We start from the raw sequence: 17,828 nt of genomic DNA, 5'->3' as shown, positions 1-17,828 counted from the left end.
TAGGTTTTGAAATTGGGAAATGTGTGTCCTCCACATCACTTTGGCCGTCTGAGTTCCCTGCATTTCCATATCAATTTTAGGATGAGATTGTCAATTCCCCATCTAACTGAAATGTGTGATTCAAAGTTCGGGCAGATTCAGTCAATCACCTTTGGCATCTAAGGCTGACGAAGGTGGTTTGATCATTTATCCAGCAAATGTTGATTCATATTGTGCTGGACACCACTGTGTGGTTGGCGCTGGGGATATGAGAAAATCCAAACACAGTCTTTCTATCATATGGCTTATTACCCAATCAATCAACATATGTTTATTGGTCTTCACATGAATGAATGCATAGTTAAAAACAGGTAAGTTCTGTAGTCTAATCTAGAGGAATAGGAAGAGTTTCCCTGAGGAAGTAAGATTTAAAGAAGTATAGGAGTTAGCTAGCCAAAGTGAGAGAGGAAGCCTTACAGGCAGAGGGAACAGCATGGGCAAAGGACCTGGGGCAGAAGGACCATGGAAAGTTGCAGGATCTGAAAGAAGGTCATGTGGTTGCAACAGTGAGCTGGGGTGGACAAGATGAGGTCAGAGAGGAGGGGGGCAAGAGTCAGACTGTGTTCAATCATTTTTATCTGGAAGCACTGAGGAACCATTAAAGAATGTTAAGCTAGAGGTGGAGGGATGACACAGATTTGAGTTTTAAAAGTTTTATTCTGCATATTAACCAGTCGTATTTGGGTCTGGATTTTTTAAAACAAAAAACTTAAAAAGCATTTTTAACATTTATGAGGCTATTAGAAATTTGAACGTTGGGTATTTGGTGATATCAAAGAATGATCATCTTTTTAGGTGTGGTAATGGTGTTGCTGTTATATTTTTGTGAAAGACCTTATATAGCGATACATGCTGCACTATTTTTTTTTATAAATTTATTTTATGTATTTTATTTTTGGCTGCGTTGGGTCTTTGTTGCTGTGCGCGGGCTTTCTCGAGTTGCGGCGAGTGGGGGCTACTCTTTGTTGCGGTGCACGGGCTTCTCACTGCTGTGCCTTCTCTTGTTGCGGAGCACGGGCTCTAGGCACGCGGGCTTCAGTAGTTGTGGCTTGCGGACTCTAGAGCACAGGCTCAGTAGTTGTGGCTCGTGGACTCTAGAGCGCAGCCTCAGTAGTTGTGGCCCACGGGCTTAGTTGCTCCGTGGCATGTGGGATCTTCCCGGACCAGGGCACAAACCTATGTCCCCTGCATTGGCAGGTGGATTCTTAACCACTGCGCCACCAGGGAAGCCCCTGTGCTGTGCCATTAATGACTGAAATAAGACGTCTGGAATATGCTTCTAAAAACTAACATGGGGAGGGGGAGGGATTAGGGAGTGGATGGGGTAGGACTGATTATGAGTTGATGGTGATTGGGGCTGGGCGGTGGGAGTCTCTGTGTTTGTGTCCGTACAGAATTCTGTTTGTTTTATGTAATAAAACATAAAAAAAGAAAAAGATTGTTCTGGCTTCAGTGTAGGGGAGCAGATTTCAGAGGGAGAAATGGTGATGAGGGGAGACCAATTAGGTGATAGTTGTAGTATCCCAGGTGAGAATGATGGAGGCTTGATCCAGGGCTATGTCAGTGGAGATGGAGAGAGAGAGAGACAGGTTGAGAGATATTTAGGTTCGAGACACGTGACTTAGGGATGGGGAGATGGTGTGTCAAGTGTGTCCCTAGGTTTCTGGCCGCAGATGGAGGTACCACTCTGAACTTGGGGAAGGACCCAGCAGGTCCCTTGGCTTCTCTTGTTTTCACACCCCCACTTCTGTTTCCCCTCCAACCAAAAATATTGAAGCTGTTCCCTTATGTAAAACCTTTAATCCCAGACTTCCTGTGCTCTGTGCACTCAGCAATTAATTAAGCTTTGGTATGCATGAATTAATTAAAATCCTCTCTCTGGTTCAGAGGGGCTGTCCTGAAATATGTAGATTCATATATATCTACCTTCGTCCTGGGACTGATTCCCTTGGCTGGGGGAACTCCTCTGCTTCCCCATGGGCACACAGCTATGGCTGTCTGTCTGTCCTACCTGTCAGCACAATTTAATTTCATGTTTAGGAGCTCAGGTTTAGAGATGTTAATGACTTGTAAATTGCTCTCCAACATAGAGCTAGAAATAGAAAGGCAAGAAGGATTCCTGAGCACTTGCACAGATTTACTGATGGAGATGTCAGCCCCAAAGTGGATTGCTGAAATAGTGGTTTCCCCACTGTTTTCCTTCCCATTCCTGGACAGCCGCTGCGGTGTAAGAACATTCCTAACAGGGGTGCTGGCTTCCACATGAAATCACGTGTTGGTCTGAGACAATGTCTTCTGCCCAGTCCTGCTGGATGACTCTTGTCACCTTTTTTCCTACCTCCCCATCCAGGTAATTTTCTGATGTGACGGCTGAGACATGAGATCTTCAGCCTCCAGGCTCTCCAGTTTTTCATCAAGAGATTCACTATGGAATCGGTGAGTGGTCTTAGCCCATCCTGTCCAGAGAGCCCAGCCTGGGAAATGTGGAGGGATTCTTTTGGGGAGGTTGAAATGCAAAAGTTGATCAGACTCAAGCACTAGAATCTGACAGAGACACCATGGGTGTGGATATTAGTGGTGAACAGATCTTTGGCATTTGTAGAGCTGCAGACTTTTTGAAGTGTTTCCTGTCACATTACCGATCATCTGTGTGCAGAGGGAAAGGTGGTGGGGTGGTGGTATGAGAATGAAGTAAGGAATGATAACAAAAACAACACTGCCAACAAGAACAGATGCTATTTTAGCTGAGTGACTCTTTAAAGACATTACTTCATTCATTCCGCCCAACAATCCTACCAGGAAGGGCTGACCACATTCATTTTACAGATAGAGAACTTGCCCAACTGGATTTGAAACCAATTTTTCCTGATTCCAGGTCTGCTGCCTTTTTCCTCTTGCAGTGTTGCTTCTTGGTAGAGGTGTGATTTGTCCCATTTTGCAGCTGGGAATACTGGGGCCTGGCATAGGCGCACATGATAGAGTCTAAGGCATCTGACCTCAGTGGGTGGAGATTTGTGTTAGTGGATGATAAAAAACTGGACTGGACAGGAAACGCCATGAAAACTAGGCAGAGAAAACTCCAAGAGTCCAAGGATCTTAAAGTTGCCAGGGTGACTTGACACAGGGTCCACCTGCTATGACTGGTTTTTCCCAGAAGTCAGCTTAGTGGCGGAAACATTGTGGGTGCTGGAGGGGTGGTTGAATTCTTGCTCTGCCAGCAACTTTCTGTGTGACCTCAGGCAAGTCATTAACCTTCTCTGTTCTGTTTTCTTATCTATGGAATTGGAGTAATAATAGTTATGTTTCAGGTTTTCGTGCAGATTAGAAAAAAAGGTGTACAGTAAAGTGTCTTGCATAAAGTAGGGACATAAAACATTATAATTATTCCAGTTTTTAAAATGAAAGTAATTTTTAGGATAATTAGATAAGGAAGAGTGTCCTGAATGGGTAGGAGAGGTGAGAGGCTAGAGGCAGGGAGGCCAACCTGAGAGGCTTTGATGTGACCCAGACATGAGTTGATAGGGGACTGTTACCATCTTCCAGGATAAATGAGACTCTGCCTGCTTATCTTCATAGTTTGATGATTACAGGGTTACCCAAGTCATGGTTTATTTTGTTTTGTTTTATAAATCAAGAATCCAACACGAAAGTGACATTAGTTTTGCAGTTGTCTTTTTAGGTGATATTGTTACTAAACCAAACTTGGATCTGCTCGCCTGACAGGCATCAAGGTCAATCTACTGACACCAGGTTGTAGTGAAGGAAAGTACAGCGTTTATTACAGGGTGCCAAGCAAGAAGAATGGGCAGCTCATGCTCAAGAGATCTGAATTCTCCAGTGGTTTCCAGGGAAGGGTTTTTAAAGACAGTGTGAGGGAGAGGGTCACAGGGTGAGTGATCAGCTTGTGCACAATTCTCTGATTGGTTGTGGTGAGGTAACGGTGATGTTTCAGGAATTTCAAATCACCAACCTTTTGGTTCCCACCAGTCTGGGGTCTATGTGTTGGTGATCAGCATGCAGTTAACTTCCTCCACATGGTGGGGGTTTTAGAATCTGCAAAACAGCTGAAGGATATGACTCAAGATATTACCTATAGCCCCAAGAAGGAACTAAATGTCCTTGATGTTGTTTTATGTCTAAGTTGTTATTTTGTCTTGCTTCACTGCTTTCTTTTTGTTTTGCATTTTCTCGCTTCTCTGGTTAAATTCATTCTTTGGAACTTGGGGAAGGCCTAGGGGGCTAAAGCTTTTCTAGAAACAAGAGGCGGGGAACACGGGGGTGGGGGTGTCTGTCCCTGGGAAGGTCCTTCAGGGTCCTCCTCAGTTTCAATATTAATTACAATTGCAACAGCAGTGCATTATTTAGGATTAGGTTTTGCTATGAATGATGTAGAATCTAAAAGAACATTGGCTTAAACAGAAGATAGAAGTATATTTCTCTCTTGCTTTGAACCCAAGGTGGTACAGGGCTGCTGCAGCAACTGTGAGAGACCCAAACTTTTCCTCTCTTGTTTTTCTGCCATGTGGACCTCCTTTCCCCCAAGGTCACCTCATGGTCCATTCTGAGTGCTTCTGCGCCAGCCATCACATCTACCAGCAGAAAGAAGGGAAGAAGAAAGGCAGGCCCCTTCTTTTAAGGGTATCTGCTTCTGGGTGTCACACTTGCTGCTTCTGCTTATGTTCTGTTGGCCAGAATTTAGTCCTCTGCCTACATTTAACTGCAAGGAAGGCTGGGAAATGTGATCTTTCTTCTGTAAGACCACGTGCTTACCAAAATTGAGGATTATTGTGATTGAAAAGGAAGAGAACAAAAAACAACAACAAAAAAGAAGAGAACGGGTATTGGAGGACACATCTTTCTTTGCCATGCAAATAGTTATTGAAAGGTTGCTATTAAGAGGGTAGGCTCAGTGGCCAGACTGCTGGTACTGTATTAGAATCCTGAATTCAGGACTCTATAGCTACATGACCTTGGGAAATCTACTAACTTCTGTGCCTCAGTTTCTTTATCTGTAAAATCCTATTTTATACATTCTCGTAAGGGTTGCTTTGAACATTAGATGAGTTAAGGTAAAGCACTTGGACCAGTACCGGGAACGTCATAAGTGCTATGTGTTAGCTATTACTATAACTACTGCCTCTACTATTAGTAATACTACTTCTATTACCACTATTACTACTTCTATTGTTACCATTACTGCTGCTTCTACTATTACAGCTACTGCTTCGACTGTCGCTTTCATGCTTCTCCTTCTCCTGTTACTTCTGCTGCTGCTGGTGCTGTCACTGCTACTACTTCTATTACTAACACTATTACTATCTATGACTGTTGTTGCCAGGTACCGCATATACATGTATAAAATTTTATACTCATAGCAAGGTAAGTATTATTTTCCCCATATGAAGATAAAGAGTCAGAGAGCACAGTAACTTGCCAGGTGGCATGCAGCTGGCAGGATAGTGGTTTCCCTTTGGGTGGGTGAGGGGATAGTGACCAGAAGGGAGCATGAAGCAGCTTCTGAGGTTCTGCAGATGTTCTGGGTGCTGGTTGCATGGGTGTCAAAATTCCTTGAATGGTACATTTATGACATAGGCAATTTTATGTGTTTATATTATATTTCAATTAAAACACATCATGGAGCGGGTAGGTGGTAGAACATGAGCGAAACTACACCTGATTCTAAAGCCCGCGCTCTCTTAACTATAACGTAAGGCCCAACACCTTTATCTCATTTCACTGATTTGTTTGTTTGTTGGCTCTTTCATAACATGTATTGATCAATTGCTTATTACTTATGTGCCAAGAACTGGGCCAGGTTGCTTGGGATACAGAGGTACAAGCAGCACACATGGCCCTGTCCTCATGGGGCTTTCTGTCTAGAGGAAAAGGAAAGATAAATGTCATACAGATTGCCGGCTACTCGGTCAGGCTCAGCGTGGGATGCCCTGGGGCCACAGGAGGGACACATAAACTGATCCAGCCATGCAGGTCTGATAAAATAATGTCCATCTCACTGATGCCCGTCTCAACCAACTCCTCTGGTAGGGCGGAAGGTCCCCACATCCATGGGTAAGCTGACCGCATCAGGGCTACATCAAAACACATAAAGAAGTTCTTTGCCTTCTCTGCTAACAGGACTGAGAAGGGGTCAGCTTTTCTTTTCCTTGTTTGTCACTGTGACAGTTGTGACCTCCACCTGGGTGTCCCGTGGAGCAGACAAGCGCTGAGCTTTGGAGTTCAGTAGACAAGAGAGAAAACACACGGGAGCAGAGGCTCTCTAAATGTATCAGGACATGAGTCCAGGGACCTCTTACTTTGATCATTTATATATGATGTATCTTCGTTCATAATAAAAATGAAGGAATGAAGGAATAAAATCATACCCCACAACAGTGCAGTTGCCATCCCTGGAAAAGTTCAAGTCCAGAGGAATAAAGAACAAGATGTTCCCTTTCTTCACCTCAAATACCACCAGGATGGCAGGGGCAGCAGATGGCAGTGCAGTTGAATTCTGAGCCAGCAGTGGAAATCAGTTGCCCTTATTTTCAGGGGTTTTCTCCATCCGTAGAAATGAACTGACCGTAACTTTAGACCCTCCTAAGCCACGCCCGGAGAAACCCCTTTGACTTCCTCTCCCTGCCTTTGCCTTTGCAAAGGTCACTGCAGACTCCCTATTCTTCTTATGCTGTGGGCTGTCAGCCCAAATTGAATTTCCCTGAGCCGAGCTGATGTCCCTTTTTGGCCGCAGGGCAGGTGTCAGAGGCTGAATGCAGCACAGGGACAGGAAATGTGTCCCCGGAGCTGAACACAGAAGCGTTGACCTCTGAACTCGGAGCTGCATTTCTGACATTGCTGGAAGGGTTGGAAAGCCTTATGATTTCTGGATGTGAAAGAAAAGGAAATGTGTTTTAGAAATACAATGTTCAAGTTCAAGTTTATGTAAAAGAAAAAGAAATGTGTTTTAGAACAATATTCAATTGTTTAGAACAACAATATTCAAGGGGGGAGGTGAATTATATTCAAAGGGCTGTGAAAGCCCTTTCAATGTAATTGAGGCTGTTTGAAACTCAACTGCTTATTCCATGGCCTCAGTTAGATGCATAAAGGAAAGAAATTACCTACCTAGACCGAGAATTGGGAAATTATGATCCTGGTCTTGTTTCCTTCCCTCCCACCTTACCTTCATTTTTTTCCTTCCCTCCTTCCAAATTTACTACGAAGCTGCTGTGTGCCACACCCTATGCTGAGTCCTGAGGAAATAGATGAATAGGACTCATTGCAAAGCCTTCCTGAGCTTATCATTTATTCATTTAAAAACATTTATTCATTCTACAAACATTTATTGAGTACCTAATTTGCTCTGGTCTGTTAGTAGAGATAAAAGACGTAGTTCCTTCTCATCCTGAGTTTGTACTTTATTAATTTTTTCTCTGTGAGCGTCTCCTGTGAGCCAGGGACTGCGCCAGTGGCTGGGATTCCAAGATAAGCAAAATATAGCTTCTGTCTTGATGGAGCTAAAAGACCATACAACATTGTATTCATCTCCTAGGGCTGCCGTAACAGAGTACCACAAACCTGTGGCTCAAAACAGTAGAAATGTGTTGTCTCACGATTCTGGAGGCTGGAAGTCCAAACCCAGGGTATCGGCAGGGTACTAAAGCCTGTAGGGGAAAATCCTTCCTTGCCTCTTCCTAGCTTCTGGGGTTTGCTGGCAATCTTTGATGTTTGTTGCCTAGCAGCTGCGTTGCTTCGACCTCTGCCTGCGTTGTCCCATGTCCTTCTCCCTCTGTGTCTCTCTTCCTCTCTCTTACAAGGGCACCAGTCTTGTTGGAACAAGGGCCCACCCTACTCCAGTATGATCTCATCTTTAATTTACATCTTAATTACATCTACAAAGATCCTGTTTCCAAATAAACTCACATTCATGGGTACACTGGACTAGGACATCAGCATTTTGGGGGGGACACAATTCAACCCATAACAAATATATATATAACCATGTAAAGCATCTACAAGGGCACTGGGTGTGGGTGGATCCTGGGTAAGGATAATTGACCTCCTTCTTCCACTTTCTGTCTGCATCTAAGGGGACTAGGCCTTTAGGGCAGGAACCCTGTGTTGCTCCGAGTGAGTGTTTCTGGATTTTTTTGCCTGGGAGGTGAGACATTGTGCACTTACAGGGAGAGTCTTGTGTGGTGCAAGTTGATGGGCAGGGTTCATTCCCACTACTCTTGTTAGTTTTTGTTTCATGGGATGGCCGTTGAGTCTGGGTGAACACCTGCCTTGATCAGGAGGCCCGGACTGGTGGTTAGAGCTGTGGGTTCCTATCCTGCCTCTGCTCTTGCTGGTCCTGTGAGCCTGGGTCCACTTCTTCCCCGTTCTCTGCCTCAGGCGTCTCACTGTACCTCCCCCAGGGGTCTTGTGTGGACCAGGTGGGATCAGATCTATAAAGCATTCGCAAGAGCTCCCGGCCCTCGGTAAGTGTTCGGTGTGAGTTGGTGGCGGTTAGGCCAGGGCACGTAAAACGTCCCCGGGAGAGGGGCTTACCCAGCTCATTCAGCACAGTCCCCTCAATAAAGACTGTTGTTCAGTGTTTAATGCCATTCACCATCAGAACAGTTTTTCCATAATCTTTCCTAAAGACAGTTTTCTGAAATATAGAAAACACCCTTAGCACAAAGACATCCACTGCAGCATTGTTTAAAATGGTAAACAGTGGCAGACAAGACAAAAAGCTGCCTTACAATGAGGAATGAGTTAACAAATTAGGGCAAAATTATTTTTAAAAAATAGGGTAAAACAATGATGTAGTCATTAATAAGAAAATTATGGTCACTTTTTAAAGGTTATGAGAATGCTTATGATATAAATGTCATGTAAAAAAAAAGAAAGTTTTGGACTTCCCTGGTGGCGCAGTGGTTGAGAATCTGCCTGCCAATGCAGGGGACACGGGTTCGAGCCCTGGCCCGGGAAGATCCCACATGCCACGGAGCAACTAAGCCCGTGCGCCACAGCTGATGAGCCTGCGCTCTAGAGCCCGCGAGCCACAACTACTGAGCCTGTGAGCGAAAACTACTGAGACCCACGTGCCTAGAGCCCATGCTCTGCAACAAAGAGAGGTCACCACAGTGAGAGGCCTGCACACTGCAATGAAGAGTAGCCCCTGCTCTCGCAACTAGAGAAAGCCCGTGAGCAGCGACAAAGACCCAATGCAGCCAAAAATAAATAAATAAATATTTTAAAAAAAGAAAGTTTTATTTTTGAGGAAGTGACTGCATTTCCCTGTGCCTCAGTTTCCTCATCTTTAAAATGGAGACAATAACAATACCTTCTTTAGAAATAGGATCGAGAATTAAATGAGATGATACATGGGAAGCATGTGATCAGCACCTGGCACATATGAGGTGCTCACTAAATGCTAATTGTTGTTATTATTTATCATTTGGTCTAAATTATGTACAAAATAGTCATAGAAAAATATTTAGAATAAGCAACACAGATGAAACACACATTTTCCGTTTTGAATGTCTTATTCAAAGGACTTCATTCTGTGAGTCACTCAGCAAACATTGAGCCTCTCTGTCAAGCACTGTTAGCCTGCATAGCAGGAGGTTTCAGTGTAGGAGGGGGCATCAGAATCCCATTTGAGGGCTTTTAAAAATACACAAGATGCCTGGAGATGCTGATTTAATTGATGTGTGGTGGGTTCCAGGCATCCGCAGTCTTAAAAAAAAAATGCCACAAGTGACTTAGATTCTCAGGATAGGTATAAGGCACAGTCACTCCCCTGAAGAAGCTTGCAAACCAGATGAGAAGATGGGAACCACAGCGTAATATAAGGAGACTATAAGTGCTCTAGACTGGGGCTCTTGACTCTGGGTCCCATGCAGAACTCTGTAATATTAAAGATCCCCTTGACTCCACCCCCAGGTGAATGGAATCAGACTCTCCAGGAGGTTCCTTTTTTTTTTTTTGGCTGCGCCACGGGGCGTGCAGGATGCAGGACCAGGGATCGAACCCTTGCCCCCTGCATTGGAAGGGTGGAGTCTTAACCGCTGGACCACCAGGGAAGTCCCCCTCCAGGAGGTTCTGATGATCAGCTAGAGGGAGTGTATGCAGCTCCCTCCTCCTGTCCCTGGCCCCTTCCTACCCAAGATGCAACAGCATAGACTGAGAACCACAGTTTTCCCAAAGCCATTTTCTCAAAGCCATGAGGCTGATATATTTCCTCTGGTTGGTACCAGTGAATTTTTAGAAAATTATTTGTTTATGTATTTTAAAATTAAAACATTTTAAAATGTTTTAATTGTGCTAAAATATACATAAACATAAAATGTACTGTCTTAATGATTATTAAGTGTATAGTTCATTGGTATTAAGTATATTCCCATTGTTGTGCAATCATCACCACCGTCCATCTCCAGAACTCTTTTCATCTTGCAAAACTAAAACTCTGTACCCACTAAATAACAGCCCCCCCTTTTCCTCCCTTCCTCCAGCCCCTGGCAACCACCATTCTACTTGCTGTTTCTATGAATTTGACTACTCTAGGTATCTCACATAAGTGAATCATACAGTATTTGTCATTTTGTGACTAGCTTCTTGCACTTAGCATAATATCCTCAGGATTCATCCATGTTGTAGGCTGTGTCAGAATTTCCTTCCTTTTGAAGGCTGGGTAATATTCCATTGTATGGATATATACCACATTTTGCTTATCCATTCATCCATTGATGGATACTTAGGTTGCTTCCATCTGTTGACTATTATAAACAATGCTGCTATGAACACGGGTGTACAGATATGTCAACTCCCTGCTTGGTGTCTTTTGGGTGATGGAATTCTACCCAGAGGTGGAATTGCTGGATCATAATGGTAATTCTATATTTAATTTTTTGAGGAACCACCATACTGTTTCCCACAGCGACTGTACCATTTTACATTCCCATCAACAGTGCACAAGGGTTTCTATTTCTTCACATCTTTGCCAACACTTGTGATTTTCTATTTTTGTAATAGTAGCCATCCTAATGGATGTGCTAGTGAAGGCTTTTAGCTGGGACACATCACTGTCAGCTTCATATTTCATTTATGTTGTGTGGGCCAATTAAGCAATTCTCAAGCATTTATTTAAGCTCTAGGCACTGAGAATAACGGACCTAAATAATACATGGATGGTTCCTGCCTTCAAGCTCTAGGAGTGGGTCAGGGGAAATAGATATATGACAAGTAATTTTGTCCAATAAGATACATCCTTAGGGAGCATATTATACGTGGAATACAGTTTAAAATGGTAGGAGATGTTGACTGAGTTTAGTGCCTCAGTGTCAACACACTAGATACATCATTTGAGCAGACCTAGAGGCCTAAGTTTGGGCTGTCCAACAGAACTTTCAGGATCGCCCAGCAGAACTTTCTGTAATGGTGGAAATGCTCTGTCTGGTGTCTGTTAGCTACATGTGGCCGTTGAGCACCTGCAATGTGCCTGGTACAACTGAGAAATTGAAGTTTTAAAGTTTATTTAATCTTAATGAATTTTCACTTAAATTGAAATTAGCCAGAAGTGGCCAGTGGCTAATGGGTTGGGCAGTAGAGTTAATGGAGAGCGTCTGACATGGTTCTCAAACTTGAATACTCACGTATTCAAAGGATCTTGAATCGCCAGGATCACCTGGGGATCTAGTTCTAAAGCAGATTCTCTGGGGACTTCCCTGGTGGTCCAATGGGTAACACTCCATGCTCCCAGTGCAGGGGGCGCAAGTTCGATTCCTGGTCAGGGAACTAGATCCCACACTCATGCTGCAACCAGGAGACTGCATGCCGCAGGGAAGATCCCGCGTGCTGCAACTAAGACCCAGAGCAGTCTAAATAAATAAAAATTTTAAAAATAAAATAAAAAAGCAGATTCTTAGGCCCTCCCCCTTGTGTTTGTGGTCCCTAAAGTGTGTAGTGGGGCAAGGAGTCTGTGTTTTAATAGCCACTGCAGGTGATTCTGATGCAGGTGCAGTTTGTGGTTTTCAAACTTTTGTATCAGAATATTTTCTTCAGATGAAAGCTTAAGAGAGCTCAGTGTAGAAAACAGACAAGAGCAGAGTTCTTTCTGGTTGAAGTAGGGCTGGGACCCAGGGCTCCATACGTATAGGGGGGACATGCTCTATCCTCCCTGGGGGAGGTTTCCTGTAGCACAGTTCATACAACCCGGATCTAGCCCAAACTTGTCATTGTATTAATCTGAAACCCTGTGAAATGCAGACTAAGATTTGGTTTCTAATAACTGTAAGCATGCCAGAACCAATTTAAAACCAATAATTACCTCTGGAAATGCAAATTGAAGCAGAAGTACAATGTCTCAGCTTGGGCTGCTGCAGCAAAAGTACCGTGGACTGTGTGGTTTAAACAACAGACACTTATTTCTCACCATTCTGGAGGCTGGGGAGTCTAGGATCAGGGCGCTGGCAGATTCCATGTCCATTGAGGGCCTGCTTCTTGGTTCATTGACGGCTGTCTTCCTCATGTCCTCACATAGTGGAAGGGGCAAGGGATCTCCCTGGGTTCTCTTTTATAAGGCACTAATACCATTCATGAGGGCACCACCATCATGACCTAATCACCTCCCAAGGGCCCCACCTCCCGATACCATCATATTATGCGTTAGGATTTCAACACATGAATTTTGGGGAGACACAAACATTCAGCCCATAACACACAATTAGTGAGTTAATAGCCATTTTTCCCCTTGCATTGGACAACAACCACCCACCTGGGCATCACATGAGGGGTTGCAGAGCAGTGATTAAGAGGACAGCCCGAGTCTGACCTGGATGTGAATGCCAGCTCCACCCACCCCTGGAACTTAGTGATACTAGGCAGGTTTCTCCATCTGTAAAATGGGTATAACAATATCTACCCCATAGATAATACATGTAAATCCCAGCACTTGGCACTTAGCGTTAATTATTATAACAACAACAACTAACATTTCCTGAGCATTTAACATGAGCCAGGCACTTTACTCTTCTAAGAATTTGTTATTTATCACCTCATTTAATCCTTACAACAGCCTGTGAGGCAGGTACTATTGTAATTTCTGTGGTAAAGGCAAGCTGAAGCTCGTGGAGGTTTGGAAGGTTGAGGCCATGATGCTGGTAAATGGCAGAAGTGGGATTCAATTGCAGGGAGTCTGGCCCTGGACCCCGGAATTTCCACTTTTCCACACTGCGTTATTATCCCTAGGTTCTAAGGAAAGCCTTTTTTTCCTTTTTTTGTGGCATGCGGGATCTTAGTTCCCCGACCAGGGATAGAACCTGCGCCCCCTGAGTTGGAAGCGTGGAGTCTTAACCACTGGACCACCAGGGAAGTCCCAGGAAAGCCTTTTAAGATGAACCCTCCCCCACCCCACTTCCAGATCTCAAAGGTTCAGAATTATTCTCCAAGTCAACTCAGCTTCGAGGAGCTGCATTTGACCCAGCTGCCCACTCCCTCCCTCCAAAAACACTGTTTTCTTTTGGCTCCCAGGGCGCCAAGCTGCTTGGATTTGTCCTTGTGCTTTTGCCCTCTTCCTCTGTCTCTCAGTGGGTGCACCCCTCACTCCAGCCAGTCTCGGAGCGTTTTCAAAGACCGTCTGTATGCTGACTACTTCCAAATGATATCTCCAGCTGAGTCTGTCCTCTGAGTTCCAGACTTGAGTATCCCAAATGCCATACTCATGTTTCCATCTGGAAGTCTAGCAGGCACCTCGAACTTGGGATATCCAACCTGGATTATTCTCCACATGCCTCCTGCATGAGAACTTGCTATGCCCCTGCTTAAAATGTATCTGTGGCCCCAATGCCCCCCTGCCCATTTCACTTAGAACGAAATCCAGATTCCTTACCATGGCCTGCAAAGGCCAGCATGATCTAGCCTCTGCCTGCCCTGCACTGTCCGCCCTCACCCCATGCCCTCAACAGACTTCAGCCACTGACCTCTTTCTGTTCTCACACTCAGCAAGTGCTGTCTGGTCTCAGGACTCAGACACATGTTGTTTTTCTGCCCGCAGGACCCCTCTCCCTGCACCTCCATCCCCGAAGCCCCTGGTCTTCACAGGGCTGACAACTTCTTGTCCTGTAGCCTCAGCTAGCATACTATATCCTCAGACAGATCTTTCCTCATCACCCTACTCTCTCTGACTGCACCCTGTAGGTTTTCTTCCCAGCACTTCTAACAGTCTGGAATTATTTGTTTGTTCACAAATAGAGCCCGGCACATAGTAGATGCTCAATAAATACGTATTATTGTTGCATACAAATCAGTGGCCCCTGTTAAGCCGATCATGAGCATAAAATGCCAGTGCTAGGCCTGTAATTTGTAGAATCCTTTCACAGGCGAGGTGGTACTCATATGTGTATACAAGTGATTGAAAATTGGATGGGACCTGGGCTTTTTTATGGACCTCGGTCTCTGTTTTCACATCTCTTCATGCTGGGCCATCCAAACTGTTAGGACTTACAAAGATAATCTTAAGGGAAACAGCAGCCTCGGATACCCAATGCATATTAAAGTTGATTTGATTTTGGTTGAAAATGGAAACTATGAGCTAATGCATTTTACAGATTTGAGCAGAGAACAATTTTCTCTGTTTAAAAAAAAAAAAAGCCTGAGATGTAGAACGCTTTGTGTGGGTTATCGTAGTGCCAAAAGCTCCTGGAAGGGGTTCTCTGCAAATATTTGGGGTTTGATGCTCATAAACAACCACACAGGTTTTCCTGAGAATCGATAACCGCGGCAACAACAGCATCGCTTCCAAAGTGAGAATGTGCTCGCCGAGCTGAAGCGCAGAGCGACTGCTTTGGCTGAGCCGCGAAACAAGATAGAGGTTTACAAAGTGACTGCAGACAGGCCATTAACAGGACTGGCTGCAGGGAACTCGCCCCGCCCTCCCTTGCCGCTGCCTCTTCAGCAGCCAGCAGCAAGATACTTGACTGTGAGATTCCCGAGCCACAGACCAGGCTCTCCACGTTGCAGCTTCCAGAAACACCTGTCCTACAACTGCCCATCTGTCCACCCAGTAGGCACAGAGCTTATCTTCCCAGAAATGCTAGCAAAATTCCTGAATTGATTGCCACTGGTTCAGCTTGGGTCACTTGTCCCAATCACGGTGGGCCACGTGATGGGATATTCAGACTGGACAGGCCTGTGTCACGTGACCATCCCCAGAGCTGGGGAGAGGTCAGCACCATGGAAACCAAAGGACTGAGAGGTGGCTGCTGGGAGGCCAAAATGCCGAGGCCGCCCCACTAAGCAAGTCACTGGAGGTAGGCGGAACCAGTAGCCTAAGTTCAAACCACTCCTTTAGCGGGTCTTCTAGCGTCTTTGTTCTGCTTTGGCTCTTTTAATTTTTATTTATTTATTTATTTTTGGCTGCGCTGGGTCTTCATTGCTGCGCAGGGGCTTTCTCTAGTTGCGGTGAGCGGGGATTCTTAACCATTGCCCCACCAGGGAAGCCCTGCTTTGGCTCTTTTAAATGAACCTCAAGCACACGCCCCACCCCGACTTGCTTCTGGGATGGCTCCAGGCCATATTTGTCAGTCGGCCTCCTGTTTCTCGTCTCTACTCTTAGCAACTTTGTTCAGCTCATCCCACTGGATCAAAGACAGAGCTTGACTCCCAAGCCCCTGCCTTTGACTGCCAGCTTCCTCTGAAATGTGGGTCCAGGCCTCTGTCCTACCCCCAGACCCCACACCCTTTCCATGAGAGCAGCCTCCGCCTGGCAGGCGGGAGTGTGATGGGTTGTGAGGCAGATCCAGGCGCAGGCAGTGAGGGCTTCCAGGGCCGGCACCGTGACACAGCGGAGGCCCCTTCCCGCGGCTTCCTTGTCCTCGGGTAAGTGTACGGTCTCCCCAACGCCCCAGTCGACCTGGCCCTGCTCCACTGCGTCTCTACCACTCACCTCTCCTTGTCTGCGCTCCAGCCAGACCCGAGTTCTGTTGGTTCCCCGAGGAAGTTTGTCCCTGGGGCACTGGTCCCTTCTTCTCCTTTTTCCTTCTTAACTTCCGCTCATCCAAGCCTCGGCCCAAAGGGCATTTCCCCAGGGAAGCCTTCCCTGACACCTCCTTGCAACTCAGCTAGCACCTGTCTATAACCTGTGTGTTGTGTGTGTGTGTAGGTATGTGTGTGCATGTGTGTGTGTGTGACCATCTTGCTTTTACTCAATGTCAGCCTCTGTCCTTCTCACTAGATTATCATTTCCAGGAGGGTGGGGACCATCCCAGTCTTGCTCACAACTATCCATAGCTTCCAGGACAGTGCAGAGCACATAATAGGCACTCAGTAAATGTTTGTTGAGTGAATGAATGACCGGGCAATGGGGAGCTATTGAAGGATGTGATGTGAGAGGATGACTTGCCCAGGTTCTCCAGATGGAAACGGACACCACTGTCTCTGAAGTCCGCGCCTTCTGACTCCCTCCTCTGTCCAGCAGTGGGGTTCTCTGAGTAGCAGGAGAGGGAAAATGACAATTGGAACACAAAATGGCCAGGTCCTAAACGACTAGTGAGCTGACAGCTTTGATGTTACACCTAAGATGTCATCATCCCTTCCTTGGAGCGGTTCTGTCTCATGTACAGAGGAGAAAGTGGTTTGCATGATTATTTTAATTAGAGAAGACCATCCCTGCTGGTAACTTGAGGTCATTCCATTTCACCTTGGAGTGCCCCATCTGGTTTGAGTCTTCCGTCACTCTCGGACCCCATAATTTGGTGATAAATTGACTGATGGGGACCTGGGGGTGGCACACATGGGACGCTGACTTTCCAAGTCATTAGCACATTTAATCTTAGAGGACTCTGGCACCCCCTTCGCATGAGTTCAAAATAGAGTTCAGAGTGTGACCTGTATCACAAAGGGCAGTCTTCACCAGTAGGCAGCCAGGCCTGGAGAGGAGCCAGGAGAGCGGGGTCTCTGGGAGAAATACTGTTCTGTATCAGTTGGGCATCCTTCAGTGGCAAGCAGAGGAAAAGAGAAGTCCAAGGCTAGTGCCAGCTTTAGATGCTCCTGGATCCAGGGATGCCCCTGGGGTTGTTAGGACGCAGTCCCTCCGTCTGGTACAGCACAACACATATAAACATGGAGACTCTACCTTCTGACACTTCCTTGCTGTGTGACTTTGGGCAAACCACTAACCCCTCTGAGCCTCGGTTTCCTCCTGCACCAAGGATTAAAGGAGCCAGCTAATGAAAGCACTTAGCACAGTGCCTGGCTCTGCTCTCCTAATGGTTTGGGGCTCATAGCCTCCTGGCTGCTCGTCCATTTAAAGAGAGTTTCTCTTTCCCCAAAGCAGTCAGGGATACGGACCTGGGTCTCAGGCTCCGTGCTGCAGGCACATATGCTTCCCGTGGCTGGAGCTTGGGAAGCCCCTCGGGGAAGAGGTCTGAGAAGTAGTGAGCAGCCTGCCTGCCAGACTGGGCAAGGATGGAGTGGAGTGGGGACCAGACTGAGGGTGTTATTTCCAGGTGGAAGATTGAATAAAGAGCCTTGCAGGCCCTTGTGTTGTGAAGGGGATACTAGTAGAAAGAGTGGCAATGAATGTGTGTCGGCCACATATGACAGGTCCACCGGCCCTTCCATGCCCTTGTGCCTTTGCACGTGCTCTTCCCCCTGCCAGGGGTGCCCTACCTACCCTTCACACTCCCCATTCATCTGAAAGACCCAGCTCTTCTGTGGAGCCCTCCCCAGCCCTTTCCCCTACCATTAATTGCTTCTCCATTTTGGAACAAGCATCTATGGGGTGATGGCCCTGTGTGCTGGAAACA

General features: G+C 45.9%; 1 protein-coding gene across 4 annotated transcripts in view; it reads left to right on the top strand.

Moving 5' to 3' along the window:
• The window catches only part of ASAP1 (ArfGAP with SH3 domain, ankyrin repeat and PH domain 1), a 351,377-nt gene that overhangs the window by 35,149 nt on the left and 298,400 nt on the right, over positions 1-17,828 (top strand). For all 4 annotated transcript variants that reach the window (XM_030875819.2, XM_030875813.2, XM_060287023.1 and 1 more), the window contains exon 2: positions 2,390-2,475. In XM_030875819.2, the coding sequence (XP_030731679.2) occupies positions 2,417-2,475 (59 nt within the window). In that variant the 5' untranslated portion in view covers positions 2,390-2,416. The remainder of the gene's footprint in view (positions 1-2,389; positions 2,476-17,828) is intronic.

The sequence above is a fragment of the Globicephala melas genome, chromosome 17 (genome assembly GCF_963455315.2).
Source record: "Globicephala melas chromosome 17, mGloMel1.2, whole genome shotgun sequence".
NCBI lineage: Eukaryota > Metazoa > Chordata > Mammalia > Artiodactyla > Delphinidae > Globicephala > Globicephala melas.
This window is presented reverse-complemented; position numbering and strand designations above follow the sequence as displayed.